Source organism: Gekko japonicus, unplaced genomic scaffold, assembly GCF_001447785.1.
Source record: "Gekko japonicus isolate JY-2015 unplaced genomic scaffold, Gekko_japonicus_V1.1 scaffold35, whole genome shotgun sequence".
In the NCBI taxonomy this organism is placed as follows: domain Eukaryota; kingdom Metazoa; phylum Chordata; class Lepidosauria; order Squamata; family Gekkonidae; genus Gekko; species Gekko japonicus.
In genome coordinates this window covers 1,042,429-1,059,517 of record NW_015176453.1, presented here as the reverse complement: position 1 = coordinate 1,059,517, position 17,089 = coordinate 1,042,429, and the positions used below count along the sequence as shown (strand labels likewise).

At 40.5% G+C, this 17,089-nt stretch overlaps 1 protein-coding gene across 2 annotated transcripts in view; it reads right to left on the bottom strand.

Annotated features, from left to right (window-relative positions):
• Positions 1-17,089, bottom strand: part of INPP5A (inositol polyphosphate-5-phosphatase A) — a 355,150-nt gene that overhangs the window by 21,353 nt on the left and 316,708 nt on the right. For both annotated transcript variants that reach the window (XM_015426891.1, XM_015426890.1), the window contains exon 12: positions 14,952-15,025. In XM_015426891.1, the coding sequence (XP_015282377.1) occupies positions 14,952-15,025 (74 nt within the window). The remainder of the gene's footprint in view (positions 1-14,951; positions 15,026-17,089) is intronic.

The window sequence follows — 17,089 nt, the reverse complement described above, 5'->3', positions numbered from 1 at the left end:
GCCTGGGTGATAATGTCAAACTCAACACATTTGAATGTCAATAATGCCTTACTGGGTCCTCCTATAGTATATTTAACCTTTTAGAAATGTGTCGGAAGAACAGAAGTTGGTATGGCCATGCCAACACTGAAGACAGAAGGTGACAGATAATAGACCCTGTTGCAGCAAAGAGTTATACAGCCATGATCATATAAATGTGAGAAATATGCAAGGCAACTTAATATGCTGTGTTCTCAATAGTTCAACCTGCTCTGATTTGCTTCACAAGAAGAGTCCATAAAATACCAAATGAACAGCCAAGACCAGTCATTCAGTGAGGGCAAATAATTATTAAGATCTCCTTTAACTCAAGGTATGCCAACACAGTAAGAAGGTTTCTTTTGTCTTTTTCATGCTGGGAAACAAACACTTTACCAATCCAGCACTGTGGTAAAACTGCACAGGTCCAGTTTACATATATGGCTGGATGAAATTTATGTCAATTTCCCCTTCATGTCATTCCTCAGGGTTGTTTGTCCCCTAGGAACAAGATTTTGTGGTGATCATTAGGCTGCAGTGGGAGGGAGAAGGCCAGAAAGTTCGTATTTGCGGATGGAAAATTTAATATAAATCCAATCCATTATCTTAACCACGCTTCAGCCCTTTTCTTATCACCAGTTTTCCACCTCTGCATTATAATATCTAGAGCTGGTTACCACAAGACTTTCCCTTATGATACGGAGAATTTTCTCACCAACTGTGAATCCTAAAGGACACACAAGGAACAGTGGCAAGGAAAGTCTCTACATTTTGGGAAGCAGCACTGTGGTTATCAGTCCTGGACATCATGATTGGCACCACAGGGAACTGGCACAGTTGAGGTAATGTGTAGACCAGATAAATTTTAATAATCTGGAATCCTGAGAAAATCTGGCAAGTGCAGGGCAATCCACATTCTATTTATTTATTATTAACTAATTAAAATATTTATACCCTACCTTTCCTTTTGGCTCAAGGTAGCTCCCACGTCATGTGGGAGATCTCCCAACATTTATTTTAGCTGTAGCTGCAGCAGGGGGAGAATTTGGATTGAAACTACAAGAGTGAAGTTTTAATCATTTCTCCCCATATTATAATCCCCCCAATATTATAATCCCCCTGCTGTTAGTCCCAGTGGGGGAAAAGGACAGCGAGCACATGGGTACCAGTCTCTCCCCTTCTAATAGTGGCTCCAGCCCTTGATTACTATTCAGCAAACAGAGGCAGGGGCAGGGATTTCACTACAAACTGCCCCCATGACTGCTATTGAAGATTAAACAGCCACGAGTGTTCTATATAACATGTAGTTTAACCCTGAGAAGCAAAGAGGAAAGAGTTTTGGTTACCACCAAGGAAGAAGCAAAAATATGTAGTTTAGCCCTGTGTTAGAGTGGTAACAACACCTGAGAATAAAAATAGCTTTCTTGAGTTTGTGGAAGTCAGTGAGAAAGGTAAAAGGATTTTAGTCTACCAAGAGGGAAAGGAGACGTTGCTGTATTTTAGAATGACCTTGCTATGCATTGCTCAGTGCAGCACAAAATAAGAAGGGGGGGGGGAGTGTTCTTGCGTGAGCACTATAATAAGGCCAAAACTCCTTCTGGGGAGAAAGGTCATAAGAGAAAATCAAAGGCAAGAAAATAAGCAAGGCTTGTAGATTAAGCTGCATCCTGGAATAATACGTTACTAGAAGCTGCTGAGAAATCCAGAAGAAAAACCTCCCAGCTATGAATGAGATTTGACCTGTCACTCTTGTCTAGAGGTGTCAAAGCTAACAAACTGTCAACAAGGAGGGTTGCTGAAAGGGAAGGGGAAAAAAATCACAGAGAAGAGAGGCTATCTGAGACATGAACATATGTCCAAGCAGTAAATTACATGACAGCCTAATGCAACGACAAACAAGAACAGGTCACTTTAAGAGAATGATTAATACATGAGATTACTGTGCATGCACACTTATCTGAAAGCAAACCTTGTACGTGGGTGTGAACCCCTGGTAAGTCAGTTGCTATCTCTGCCACACAACAGTTACAAGAATAATTATAATAATTAATGGAGAGAGGTGATAAAGTTAACAATTGCCCACCTGTATCATGGCTAACCACAATGTCCTTATTTCGTTTTTCACACCTACCTCCTTCTCCTAGTGATTACAGTCTACCAAAGACCTATTTCCAGCACAAACTGAGCTTGCTGTTTGCTTAATGTCAGGGTGTCAAGCGACTGATAGAGCCTACATAGTTTAAAAACACTGGAAACAGCCCATCATGGCTAATACAACAGAAAAAAACCCAAGCATGCTTAAAATGAATGTATCTCCAGAACTGCACTGTAAACTATTTCTGGAAAACAAGAATTTATGGTAATGCCACAGAGGGGATTTTTCAAGTAGCTGGCAAGCTGAGTCAGGTCACTCCCTAATAAATAGCCAGGTCATTCCCTAATAAATAGCCACAAGGGAATGGCTAATCCCCTATGGTGCAGGTAAACAAACATGGAGGCGACAAGGAATGGATGTAGAACACATTGTCCAACTTCTATACCAATTAATGCACCTCTGGGTATAAGGAAAAAAGGGGAGACCAATTAAATTCTATGCTGATTTAACAGTGAGCTCTGGGATCACAAAGGGCACACAGTGAACAACAACACTTTGTATTTCTGCTTCCAGACAATGGTGATGGGAGACACTCTGAGATGAATTGCCCTGTAAATGGGAGGTGCATTATCCAACCTGCCAATGTATTGCTTTAATGCTAAAAAGTAACTGAGGCAGACAGGTACATAAGAACATATGAACATAAGAACATAAGAGACGCCAATGTTGGATCAGGCCAAAGGCCCATCCAGTCCAACACTCTGTCACACAGTGGCCAAAAATACCAGGTGCCATCAGGAGGGCCAGGACATTAGAAGCCCTCCCACTGTTGACCCCCCCCCCCAAGCACCAAGAAGACAGAGCATCACTTGCCCCAGAGTCCCTACCTATACCTTGTAGCTAATAGCCACTGGTGGACCTCTGCTCCATATGCTTATCTAATTCCCTTTTGAAGCCATCCATGCTTGTAGCCGCCACCACTTCCTGTAACAGTGAATTCCATGTGTTAATCACTCTTTGTAAAAAAGGTAAAAAGAAAGATAAAATACAGGTGCTTATATTTTGCCTCTATCAGGATTAGGGATGGGCACAAACCAGGAAAATGGAGGTTTGTCCCAATTTGTGGAGTCTCACGAACCATGAATCTTCATGAATCTTTCTGTTTAATGAACTGTTTCATGGTTTGTGAGTTTCATGGTGTGGTAGAACGCCCCTCTGTGGCCTAGAGATGCCAAACTCACAGCACGTCTCCAGTTGACTCTCCTCTACCTGCCCTCCAAGTTTGGTGACAATTGGATTTAGGGGGGCAGAGTTACAGTCTCCAAAGCAGATGCCCCCAGGAAAGTGCTCTCTTAATCAGGAGTGTGTCGAATGAACCCCTGGGAAGCTAGGGGCATCAAACCTGCAGAGGACCTCCGTGGGATCCCCTATTACCTGCCTCCAAGTTTGGTGAGGATTGGCTGTGGGGAGCTGAGTAGCAGCCCTCCAAAGCAGGTGTACCCAGGAATGTGTTCTCTGGGGAAATCACAGCTGAAGGTTCAGGAGGAGTGTGTCAAATGCCCCCCCCTGCAGACCTCCCCAGGATGCCCCTCTACCTGTCCTCAAAATTTCGTGAGGATTGGTTTGGGGGGGGTCAAGTACTGCCCACCTCCCTATTGTAGAGCTGGGAGTATATATCCATTCTGCTCCCATAGAGCAGAATGGGAGCTCTCTTGTTAGCAGCCAGAGCTGCCTAACATGCTTTGGAGGGCCACTATTGGTGTTTCTAGGGCTGCAGAAGCCCATCCCTCCATTGCTTTGACAATTAATTCATTGGCACTAGTGTGTCCAGCTCACAAACCAGTGGCACAAACCTCACAAATCTCCATGAAAAACAGGGGGGTTTGTGGGACACATGATCTCACACGGTGAGGCTCATGAACCACGAATTGGTGATGTTCATGACAAAATTAGGTTTGTGATGAGGTTTGTGCCCATCCCTAATCAGGATATCAGCTATAGGGGAAGGAGTGGGGAACAGTAGAGAGGAAAGAGCCAAACCCACCTCCCTTCATGCCATGCTGTCAATCCAAACAGGGGCTACTCAATGGCTGCTTTTTATCATAAAAAAGGTCAGACAGCCCAATCAGGGATTTCCCATATAAAGTGCAGAGCTCATTTTACATGGCAGATCTAGAAGCCCAACAGATCTGGGCCATTTCTGCATGGGTTATCTGCCCCAAGCTCAATGCTTTTGGGAAGTGAGGTTTTTTTCCTGCTTCCCCACAGCACTGAGGTACATTTGTGTACCTCCAGGGGTTTCCCCAGCTTTTTTCTGATCTTTCTCACACTTGCTTTGCTCTGACATTTTGGGAAAGTCCACGGTAAAGCCCGGATGGCTGGTGCATGGATAGGAAAATTCAGATTCTACAGACCATGTGGCAGTCCTTTTTCCTGACCCTGTCCCTGTGTAGAATACCATTTTAATAGGATACCATTTTAATAGGATACCATTTTAATAGGATAGTGTTGTAACAACAGGTGTAGCAGGAAAGGAAAAAGACTAGGGAAATGGCTAGAGACTTACTTTTCTTAAAATGAAAGTTGAGAATTCAGAGAACCTCTTTCACTCATTGCTATAACAGCATATCGATACAATAATATTCTTGTGCCAATTAAAAAAAATAAACTGCCAAAGCCCTGGTAGCCCAGGAGACGGGGTTGGCCACTTTTGGGGAACTAGGAGAGGAAAACTGCGAGGAAACCAGCCACAAAGAAGTCCCGTTGTTGCTACACTTAATCTGCTACTTCACCAGCAACAGGGAAACCATGAAATCCATTCCCCATGTGGAAGGCGTCCACATCAGTGCCCAGTATGAACTCAGTGCATCTAGAAGTATGGCCAGGAGTCCTCCAACAATTTGTTGAATTCCCTTCGCATATAAATCAGTGTGGGAAGGGCACCCTGAAGGATGAAGATTGAAAATCACAGTTCAAAAAAACAGCAATAAAACCAGAAGAGCTGTTTTGTTCACCTTGCTGCATATTCTCTCTCTCTCCTCCTTTTTGTTAATAAGAGACACTGTGTATCTTGAGATATAAAACAAGAACACAATGCTTTGCAATAATGAGTAATTGTAGAAGAGCTTGCCAGAAAGTTGACACACCCAAGTGGGATGGACGTAAGTGGTGAAATGAAAGGCTAGTGTTCCGAATTCTGTAAGCAGATTGTTCCATTGCTTCCTAAACTAAGGGAATGCTCACAGACAAGTCTAAATTTGGGATTTCTATGTATACACGTTTTGTGAAACAGCCTCATTGAGTAACATATAAGTTTGATTTAGTAATCTGCTTTCTATTTATCATTCATACATCGGCAATCTTTAGAAAAAGTGCATTTAAAAGACATTCCTGAATACACCTAAATTTGGGCCTTATATGTTTGTATAAATTCAAAAGATTCAGATTAGTTGAGAATGAAATAATAATTGCATCTGAAGTGAGGATTCATCTTCAGCCATATGAATATTTCCTGTATTATCAAGTAGCTGGCAAATCAGCCCTTTGTATTGTATAACAGCAGTGGTGTTTTGCCTGCAAAGATGAAATAATCACATATGTTCTCCTGGAACATGAAATATTAGCAAGTTCAGAAGTTATTTTGATGGTTTTATGGATCTTGCATCATTAGATGCTAATGACCTCAGGGCTCTCTGTGTGTGCTAATTTAAAGTAGTTACACTTGCATATTAATAACCGTGAAACATCGCCTTAAGAACCATTGACAAGACAACTACAAATTGCATACAATTTCAAATTACTGTGCTATAAAGTAAAATAGTGATGAATATCATATTAATATAAAAGCATGGCTTCTATAGAAGCCAAGCATGAATATACAATCTTCTATTATTTTTTTGATAAAGCAGAATTATTTTCAAATGACAGTACTTACAGAAATCATAGAACTTGTCCCATACATCAACAACATGGTCAAAACTAAGCATTTTCAAGACCTACTGATTTAAATAGAATTGATAAGTCCTTGACTTTAGTTTCACATGTTTTCACTTCTAAAGTAACCAAAACTCCATTTGACAAGCACAGTTTTTTCTATATCTCTCTACTGCAGGATGTTATGCCGCATTCAGTTCTCCAACACATTTTATACTCACACATAATCCTGAAATAAAAAGGTCACTTTTGAGAGAGAATTCAGAGTCTTCTGGCTGATTCAATTCAAATGTCTGGCATTTGTTATTTTTTCTTTTTTAAAAAATAGGTTTATTTTATGGGCAGTTATTTTGTTCAATGGGTTGTCAGCTTAAAGAAATCTGCTACAACCAAGTTACTCTCTCTGATAGTTTCACAGATTTGTGTTGTGTACTAGGTGGATGCTAACTTCTTGAGATGTCAGTTTTCTGTTTGTTACCAAATGCAACGAGACAGTTGCAGATCAAGGTTGTATCTGGCTAGACTTGCCAAATATTCTAGTACAAGAGAAGAGTCTTCCTACTTTTCTGTGGTTTTTAAATAGAAACTACAAGTACTTAGATACAAACATTATTCATCAGCTTTGCTTCAATTTAAATAACAAACAAAAAATTGACATGAGAGCAGAAAATTTTTTGTAGTTGTCTTTGAGAATTAACAGTAATGTAATGTTAATCCCCATACTATATAAGGGTTGCCCTCTAGGATCAGACTAGGTATCCATCTAGTCCACAGTACTCACACAATCTGTTTCTCTGGAGGTCAACAAATAGGTCATGTAAGCCAGGCCCTTCCTCTGGTATTGCCTTCTAGCATTGGTATTCAGAAGTTTATGGTCTCCATTGTGAGGGTCCTTTAAACTAGTAGCCATTGATGAATGAAATTTCCTTCATTAATCTGTCTACTAAGTCTTTGGAAGTTGTCTACTGTAGTGGCCATCACAATTTCCACTGGCGGTGAATTCCACTAATTACTCATTGAGTAAAGAAGTACTTCATTTTTTTCTGTTGTGAGTTTATTGCCCATCAACTTCATCGAGTGCCCCTGATTTCTAGTACTGTGGGAGAGGGAGAAAAAAAACCCCTCTCCACATCTGCTTTCTACAAGCCACACACAATTCTATAAACGTCTAACATGTCCTCTCTTAGTTACCTTTTTTCTATACTGAAAAGCCACTGGCTCTTTACCTTTTCCTCATAGGAAAGGTGCTCTAACTTCTTTAATTGTCTTGGTTGCCCTCTTCTGCATTTTCCAGCATTGTACTATTTTTTTCTGAGGTATGGCAACCAAAACTATAAAGACTATTCCAGAGGCCATATCATAGGTCTATACAAGGCTATTACAATATTGACAGCTTTATATTCAATTCCTTTTCAGTAGGGAGTTTGTCTTTTTTCATCACTGCCACAAACTGAGTAGACATTTTCATCAAGCATCAACTACATCCCCCCCATCGCTTTTCCCTCTTAGCCCTGGACAATTCAGATCCCATCAGTATACATTTAAAGTTAGGGGTTTTTGTTCCAGTGTGCATCACCTTACACTTACTTACACTGAACTTCCGTTTCTTCATTGTTGCCCTATCAACTAATGTAGAGAAATCCTGTTGGAGCTCTTTACATTCCACTTTGATTTTCAGTGTTCTGAATAACTTGGTATCATCTGCTCACACCCAATTCCAAATAATTTACAAGCAAATTCAATAGCATCAGTTCCAATACTGATCTTTTGTAGGACCCCACTGTAGGACCTGTCCATTTATTCCTACTCTCTACTTATGGTTGCTTAACCAGTTTTTACACTATAAGAGGATCCATCCTTTTATTTCACTGGGTACTAGAGCACTGTGCCTTTCCTTCCTCTTTCAAATCACTAACATAATAAATAGAAAAATAGCAGAAGTTTTAAAAGCAGGTTATATACCTGTATTCCCTTCCTCCCTAAATGCTAGTATTCAAATGCATCATTCAGTAAGAACTGACATTCAGCTACATTCCCCATTTCTAACTAATAATTTCATTCTTTGTTATGAGAGCTAAACATGTCAGTAACAATTTTAGCATCAATTGTAAAGACAGGTAAAACACAGTAAAAAAGAATGATCATTTTGACATGGGGGGGGGAGAAATCTATACAAATATGCAATAAATAATGACATCACTTGGAAAGGATAAAATACATATTGCAGTATTAGCACTGTTTTGAAGGGATTTACTGCAGGTATCAGCTATTTCTGAAAATGGGGAACACCCCTGAACAAGATTGCCATTCATTAGTATAGCATTTATTATTGTACACATAGCAAGGATTCTAAGGAAAGAGAAGAAAAGATTTTTTTCTTAAGATCTTTCTTAGCAAAACATACCAAAAACCATATACCATTTTTAAAGCAGTCTTTCCCTCTGCACTTGGACGTACTGAATGTGTTGCAACATACAAATATGGTTCACACATGAAAAACAACAACAACAACTATGGGCTGCTGTCAAACAGAAACGTTTACAGTGAAATCCTACAGAGAGTTGCTCCAGTCTAAGCCCGCTGATTTGGAGCAATTCTGTTTAGGATTGCACTATTAATTTCCTAACTGTACACGAGAGGAGGAGGGAATGAGAAGAAGGGAATGGACCGTGTAAGCCTGAGATTTTCCCCTCCCAAGTTTCATTCTTGTTCCTTTCTGTGTGAATCATGTTGAGGACTCTTTGACTCCCCCCCTTGCCTACCTAACAATGGCATTTTGCTAATTTTGAAAACTTTAACCTGCTTTTGCCATTTTGCAGTAAACTGCTAAGCTGCTTACAAAGCTATTGGGCACCATCCATACAAAGTCAATGTTTAAGTGCCACTGATTTTCACAGGACGCTTAACTTTCCAGTTGCAACCAAGGGGCCTTAACAGTGTTTAACTCTGACAGGATACTGCCTGTCTTACACATGTTCTGTATACCCTGCAGTAAATTACGATCAGTTATAATAAAGGCCCTTCCTGAAATACTTTGAACTTTTAAAAAGGTATTAAAAACTTTGACAATTAGCCCTGCAGCCAAATCAAACCTCCAAACAAAATGAAAAGAGATTCTCTAACTGGAGACTGTGAGGATGATTTTATGAATCATTCACAGAAACATTTCTGTTCTCCTCCTGAAAGTCTAGGCACGCTGTCCTCAATTTTTTAATGACTATTATTATTCTGGTCTCAGTGTATTTACTGCCTCCTGTACCTAAACAAGTCATCTTCACTCTTCTTGTCAGACCGCTGGCACTTCATCACGGCCGTGTCAGGCCTCCCTGGCTCCAGGACCACCACTAACACGGGAAAGCCAAATTCATCACAAGGGTGTGCAGTGTTCAAAGTTGTCACGCCTGACCTGACTGATAGCTTCTTGAGCGTAAGTGATATGAATTTACAGCTTGTATCGTATTCTTTAAGCCTAAATGCAAGGAAAGGAGAAGGCAACTTTCTTCTATGTTTCAAACTGTGAGGAAATTCACAGGCTACTTTTTCTGAATGGAGTGGCTGGTGTTTTGTTTTTTAAATTAAGCATTCTGACTTAAAGCCATTGCTTTGGCATTCTTGCAGGGAGTGGAGGAGAAAGGAATATCATATCGAATCTGTACTGCAATTACTATAAGGACACCAATTTATCCAAGAGGCCATAAAACCTTTAAGACAGGACAATGAGAAAATGTGTGCAAGGTTCCATATTTTTTTTAAAAAACAACACAGCAAAATAGAACAATGGTATGTCTTAACAGGGCTTCTTAACTTTCACTGTACTACTACCCTCTCCATACAACATTATTGTTTGGGGATGGGCAGTTGTTCAGTGGCTGAGCATTTGCTTTGTCTACAGAAAATCTCAATTCCTGGCATCTCCAGTTAAAAGAATCAGATATTAGGTGATTTGAAAGACCTCTGCCTGAGACCCTGGACAGCTGCCAGTCTGAGTAGCCAACACTGAGCAGACAACACTGACCAATGGCCTGATTCAGTAAAAGAGATAAAAAAATAAGGCCAAGGCTGATGGAGCAAGAAAAGTAAAAACAATGTTTTATTACTCAGCTAAAAATTCCCTGCGAGTCTCACCAACAGGCTACTGAGATCTTGTACTCTTTTTGAAGGAACATTGAACGACTAGCAGAGTCCCCTGAAGAAGTCTGGTGGCGGAACATATTGGGAATTTTTAGCTGAGTAATATAATTTTTACTTTACTTGTACCATCAGCCTTATTTTTATCCCTTAGTAACTGGTTCAGCCCTTTTATTTTCTCCCTGATTCGGTATAAGGCAGCTTCATATGTCAAATGCCCCACCAATTTATTTATGGCAGGGTGGGCAGGGAATGATGCAGCTGTCACTGAAAAAAGGTCTGCACTGTAGTTGAATTAGCAGCTCAAAGAAAGGCTCAGCTGGGGGGGTGCCCCTGGAAGGATCTGAGGTGGCAATCAAGCTCATAGTAAACTAGTAAAAAATCAGGACATAAAAGCACTGCACTGCAGACTAATGTATGGTTTTATTCCCATTTGCTGTGTGCCACTTTTAGAGTCCATGGGAGAAATCTAGGATCTGGGATTTTATCCTCAGTACAAGATGAACAGCCCTGACTTGGATGGCCCAGGCTAACCTGATCTTGTCAGATCTCAGAAACTAAGCAGGGTCTGGCCTGGTTAGTATTTGGATGGGAAATCATCAAGGAAGCCCAGGGTTGCTATGTAGAGGCAGGAAACAGCAAACCACCTCTGTTAGACTCTGGCCTTGACAACCCTTTGGGATCACTGTAAGTCAGCTGACACTTGATGGCACTTTCCACCACCAACAGGCAATGTTCCCTCTAAGCTGTGGAGTCTTGTGAGCAAAAATTCTACTTTGTGAGCTACTGGCATTCAGGCTGTGGGCGAGCGATTTCGCTACTGCATTAATTAGTTTGCTCCGGAGCCGTCCTTCCTGAACTGGGACAAAAATGTGTGAGCCGGAGGCTAAAAAACTGTGAGCTAGCTCACACTAACTCAGCTTAGAGGGAACACTGCCAACAGGTGAACATTATAAAACAACTCTCCTTCGCTTGCCATCAGAAGTCACTGCAAATGGAGAAGAGGAGCTGCCTAAAAATCCTGAATTCCACCAAGATTCTGAATGCCCACCAATATTTGCGCATTGCCCCCAGAAATTATATGACCCCCATTAAGAGTCACTGTCTTAGTCCCTGACCTGGATAGTCCAGGCAAGACCAATCTCGTCAGATCTCGGAAGCTAAGCAGGGTTGACTCTGGCAAGTACTTGGATGGGAGACCTCCTTGAAATACCAGCAGTCGGGAGGCGGCAGCAGGCTTTATTCAGCTGCCTCTCTGAATATACTCCAGGGCCCCAGTAGGGATCAGTCACCAGAGGTCGCCATGACTTCCAGGTGCACACACATTCACATGCACATGCGCACACACACAAGCACACATAAAAACTACCAAAACCCCCCAGGTCACTGTCATAGAAATGCGTTTGTTTCTTTAAAAAATATAATGTGAGTTGTAAATATAATAGGTGCTTAAACTGGTGTTAAAAAACCTAGAGAAGACACCCAGATGAAACAAGGCACTGAACCCTTAACTCAGGAACTGAGTATGGAGAAATTTCAGGGACATCCACAGGGTTGTGGTGATGTAGTTGTTCCATAATAACCAGGAATTCAGAACATGGTTAATATTTTAATGCACACTTCATATGTGCTATGTTGATGCTTGTGCTTGGATATACAGGATTAATGACTGCACCTTTGACATTAATAGACTGCTGCCCTGATCTGGATAGCCCAGGCAACTTGGATCTCGTCAGATCTTGGAAGCCAAGCAGGGCTGACCCTAGCAAGTATTTGGATGGGAGACCTCCAGAGAATACCAGGGCCAGGAGGCCAGAGGCAGGCTATCAAGCCACTTCTCTGAATGTCCTCTGTGCCCTAGTAGGAGTCACCAGAGGTTGCCATGACTTCCAGACACATGCACGCACACACACACACACACACAAATACCAAAATACTTTCAGTTGGTAATTTCAGAGAAATTACTTAATTTGAGGTATTCTCCTAGTACTCAAAAGCCAGATCCATAATTAAAACAAAGGTTTTGGGATACTAAATTGCAACACTATTTAAGTGTTGCCACAAAGTAAATTCCAAATAGATCTTTTATTTTAATATATTTTATGTAATTTACATGTAACGTTTCTGATAATACATTTACTTCTGTGCTGGTCTGTGACTGTAATAAATACCTTGTCACTCACTCATATGTGCTATGCACATGACCTGGACATGTGATGGCATAATCAAATAATTTATTTTGTAATGTGGCTGGGTATTACATTTTGTGATATATGGCACTGTTCTTTGGAGGAAACTATGGAGGAAAAATTGAACAACGATTCTACAAATTACCTGCACTGCAGGTAAGTCTTTTTGGCTCTTTATCAAGCAGGATTTGTGATAGTCACTCCACAAGTGTATCATGTTTTTATTTATGTGTCTGTCTTTTTCTTTATGTTTGCGGAGTGCAGTGGTACAATTTTGAGAAAATCTCACTGAAGTGTGGGGAGAGGGGTTGTGCTTACTGGGCTGTACCAATGATCTTCCATGTTCAAACTGCTGCTATTTTACAAGGGCATCTGCCGCTTTATTTGTTTCTTGAGTATTGTAGTTAAGTACGGTATAACATTTCAATGATGTGAGAATAAGTTCTCAGGAGATTATTCCCATTGTTTCAGGAAATCAAAGAGCACAGCACAAAATTACAGTATCTTCGTTTGCAGAAGACATGATTATGCAAAAAATTGCAAAATGTAAGTTAGGGATAGTAAGTTTCTTCTCCAATTCTTAAGTATTTGCTAAAGTTAACACCAGTTTGAAATCTGTGTTCTAATATGGTCTTTGAAATGTCTTACAGACTCTCTCTTTAAATCCAAATGTTAATCTATTAAGCACATAAGCCTCACATCAGAAGTGTCTTTATGTAATTCTCCTTTTTTTGTTTGCTAAAGAATTTTTTGTTTGTGGCATCTGTAGTTGTTCCATGTAGTTCCTGTGCATGAAATTCTTTAGTGATAGCATTTCTTCTGAGCGTAAAGGGTATTCTGTGCTCTTCTCCTTCCAAACATGTATTCTAAAATCTCTCCAATATCGAATTTTCATAATGTATACCATGAAATAGGTTCCCTTTCCTCTGAAGCTGTAACAAGTATAAAAACAGGGCTCTGGACCCAAAGAACCGTGAGCAGAGCTTTGCTTGCAGATCTGATCTTTCCTGTCTCCTCCTGTTTTCTATCATCCCATGTGCCATTCCCAAAGCTGATCCTCTTGGGGAACCTCAAAGAACAAAGGGGCATGCAGAGGTGGAAGTGAGGAAGAGGTTACAGCTCAAGTCATGTGTCACTTCTGAGCAGCTCAAGGAATCACCAGAAACTCTATGGTAAGAACTTCCTGTAAGTAGACAAGGCCTTATTTTTGTTTTTAATTTTCCTCCCACTGCTGCTAGAAGCAGAGGTGGACAACAGGACCTGGTAGCTCTAGTGGAAACTAAAATGAACCCAGAAGAAGCAGTAACTGGCAGTTTCTGCCACAGGTTGATACTAATCTTCATAAAAAGAATCTAATTTTTCAGAAGAAGTAAAATGAAAACCATGAACATTGTGATTCTTATGCAAATAGTTCCATTTAGTCTTCTCCTCCCCAAACCACAGATGTAGTTAACAATTAAAGGGTTGGACCCCTGGATCAGGAACTCTTCCTCCTCCATGTAAATTCGTCTTGCCCTTTCTCTCTGACTTCAATTATGACTAAAGTTTACATCAGCCTCAGATGCAAAAATGAGTGCTGTGGAAGAACTGAAACATCCTAACCAACATATAAGGTTACTCATAAAAATCCTCTCCATATTTGTTGAGAAAAAGCATTTTCAGAAGTTGGTTGGTCATTGGCACGCTGGCAGCCAATGGGAGAAAAATAAAAGCCAGTATTATATCACTTTTGGGGAAATCTGGAATTGACATCCCACCTCTAAGAAATCAGTGGAAACTCTAGTTTTCCGTGATTCCTAAAGATGCGTATTGATACATCTGGTTTTTTTCCTGGAAGTCATGTAATGCTGTTGCTCGAAGTCTCCTCTCATCATCCCTACACCTTCTGGATTCCCACCAGTTGCCAGCCCTAATAGGTAGAAGTGTGTTTGCAGTAGGTGTTTAAGATGATATAGCCATTTTGATAATCCTAGGCTATTCCTATTAGTGCTGAAACTGAAATACTTTTCCTGTTGCATCCACCTGACTGGGCAATAGTACTACTCCAGTCTCTTTCCTTTTCCTATTAGTTTTGCTGTTGTACCAGAGGTTACTCTAAAAGATTTGACGACATTCATTTTTGTTATTAAACTCCTTGACAAGGATCCTATTTGAGGTTGAACTGGAAAATGTTGTTTTAAACTAGTCTGATAATAGTAAGCTTTATCTTAAGAACAATAAACACTATAGTCCTATATATGTCAAAGATGGGAATTTGTATGTATTTCACAGCAGGAAGCAGGCAGTGTGCCACTAAACCCCATACTAGTAGAACAGAAAGAACTGTACCAATGTTTGAAGATTAACAGTATCATGATAATAATTTAAAAAACATACAAATGTGTAACATGCATATTCTGTCCACATTTGCCAAAAAGCCATGCTTAAATTATACTAAAAACTCTGGATTGGGGCCATGTCTGTTAGCAGTTCCCATTACAGTGCCATTACAATGCCTGGTATTCTATTCCTAAAACAAACTGACTAGACTCCCAAGTGTGCTTAGAAGAAGGATGTTAATTAAATAAACTGCCATATGCATCTCTTACCTGGGAGGAAATGAAATGTCCAGTTCATATAATTTGTCTTTAAAGACTGACAGCTCTTTGTCAAATTCCAAGAGCTAATGGGAAAAAAAACAGAAATAAAATAAGTTTACATTGTTCAAAACTGCAGTAATAGTTAGACATTTTAAGTTCCAATACTTGCACTGCAATAGGTTTCATGATTTTAACTGTGTTATATTAAATAGTATATTAAACAGTATTATCTTGTGTTTTTCAATTTTTTTGTATGTATTTATTGGGCATTTTTGTGAAACACTGATTTAGAAATTTTAAATTAAAAAGATGAAAAATTATTTGGTTGGTGAGGCTTGATTAGGGGAATACTGTGAATGTGTTCATTTCTAGGACACTTAGAAAAGACTAGAGAAACACTGGGGGGGAAAAGACATTAAAAAGCACACCTCTTAGGACGTTCTGAAAATCTACAAATTTTCTCTTATACCAGTGCGAATCTTCATCTTTTCAAGATTATTTAGGATCTTATAAAGGCATTCACTATATTTTCTAAGATATCACTATATTTTCTAAGGTAACACAGACAAGCCATTTGAAACCTGTATATATAGCATGATAATAAACTGTCAGGATATACTCAGACATATTAATTTTCTCCATCTCTAGGCTAGTTAAAATGTTACAGCATGTATACAATGCAAGTGTTATGAACAGACTATCTACAATAAACACAAAGATGTGGAGACAGATTACTTTATCCACAAAATGCATGCAATACTCCTATTCAAGTATTTTGGGGGGCAATGGTTAGAGAATTTTTAAAAAAGGATTAAAAAAGAACAGAGATGTGTGTATGTGTGTATACCCCCCCTACCCCCCACACACTGGAGTTCTCAAGCAGCAATCAAGAGAGAATATCACAGCCAGCATTCAAACACAGTTTAATAAACTGAATATATACAGGAGCCCCCGGACAAATCCATTCCCCTGTAGACCACCACAAAAAATAGTGTACAGCCTAACCTTTTGCTCAAAAGCACAAACCTTTTATATAAGTTAAGTTTCGTAGTTTACATTTTAAACCAAGAGTCATCCTGATGGGTATAAACAGCCACATGTCGGAACCACAACTGCTGTTGAATCTGACGAGCAAATGAATGTGCAGTGCTCCCAACCCACTGCTGAAGTGCCACTTTCACTTTCGACAAGCATGCCATCAAAACCGGCACTCCTTATATTGCCTGCATGTTTACTCGGTATTCATTAATCATGTCCCAGCTCACAGCTGGCTGATACCACTGTATGAATGGCAGAGGTTCCGAATGAAATTAGATTGTGTTCTTCTTTCCCCTTCGCTCCACCATAAATCATTCCTGAAATGTGCAATTAGCAGCTACTTGTACACATTAATTATCTGTGTGAAAACCAGCTACCTGAACCACCTGCACAACTGATTAGCTACCTCCCTGTGGCCCACCCATTTTGCATTCGGACTTGGACTGCAGTGCCCCAACCATCTAGGTGTATTTTTTGGCTTTTCACATGTGAGAATGTAAGCAACATTCTCTTTTTCTTATGTGTTATGCCAGTTTGAAGAGAACTATTTTCCAAAATGACATACTCTGAGCTACCTTATTCAAGTTCGAAGTACACATGTAAGCATACCATGATAACCTTAATGCAAGATATCTACAGGCAGGGGTCATTTCATAGAAAAAGAGCTAGGGGGACTCATTAGCATAACTCATTAGCATATGCCACACCCCCTGACATCACCAGAAGTGTGTCCTCCCCACAGCCGGCGGCGACCTCCAGCGGGCACCAGCAGGGAGCTCCAGGCCCCGCCCTCCCGCACCTCACCCGGGGGGATGGCATCCCCCCGCGTCCCCCCCAATGACCCCTGTACAGGGGTCTTTTTCTAGAAAAAGAGCTGCAGGAGCTCATTAGCATATGGTATGCTAATGAGCTACTGGGCTATTAGCATATACCACGACCTCTGACATCACCGGAAGTGATGTCAGAAGGGGAAGCAAAAGGGGGGGGGAGGCATCTTCAAAAGCCTCCCCTTTCCTTCCCCAGCTAGGGCGGGGGGGGGAGCAAAGAGAGAAGGGGTTTAAAGTTTAAACCCCTTCTCACTAGAGTTGGGCCACAGAAGGAGGAAAGAG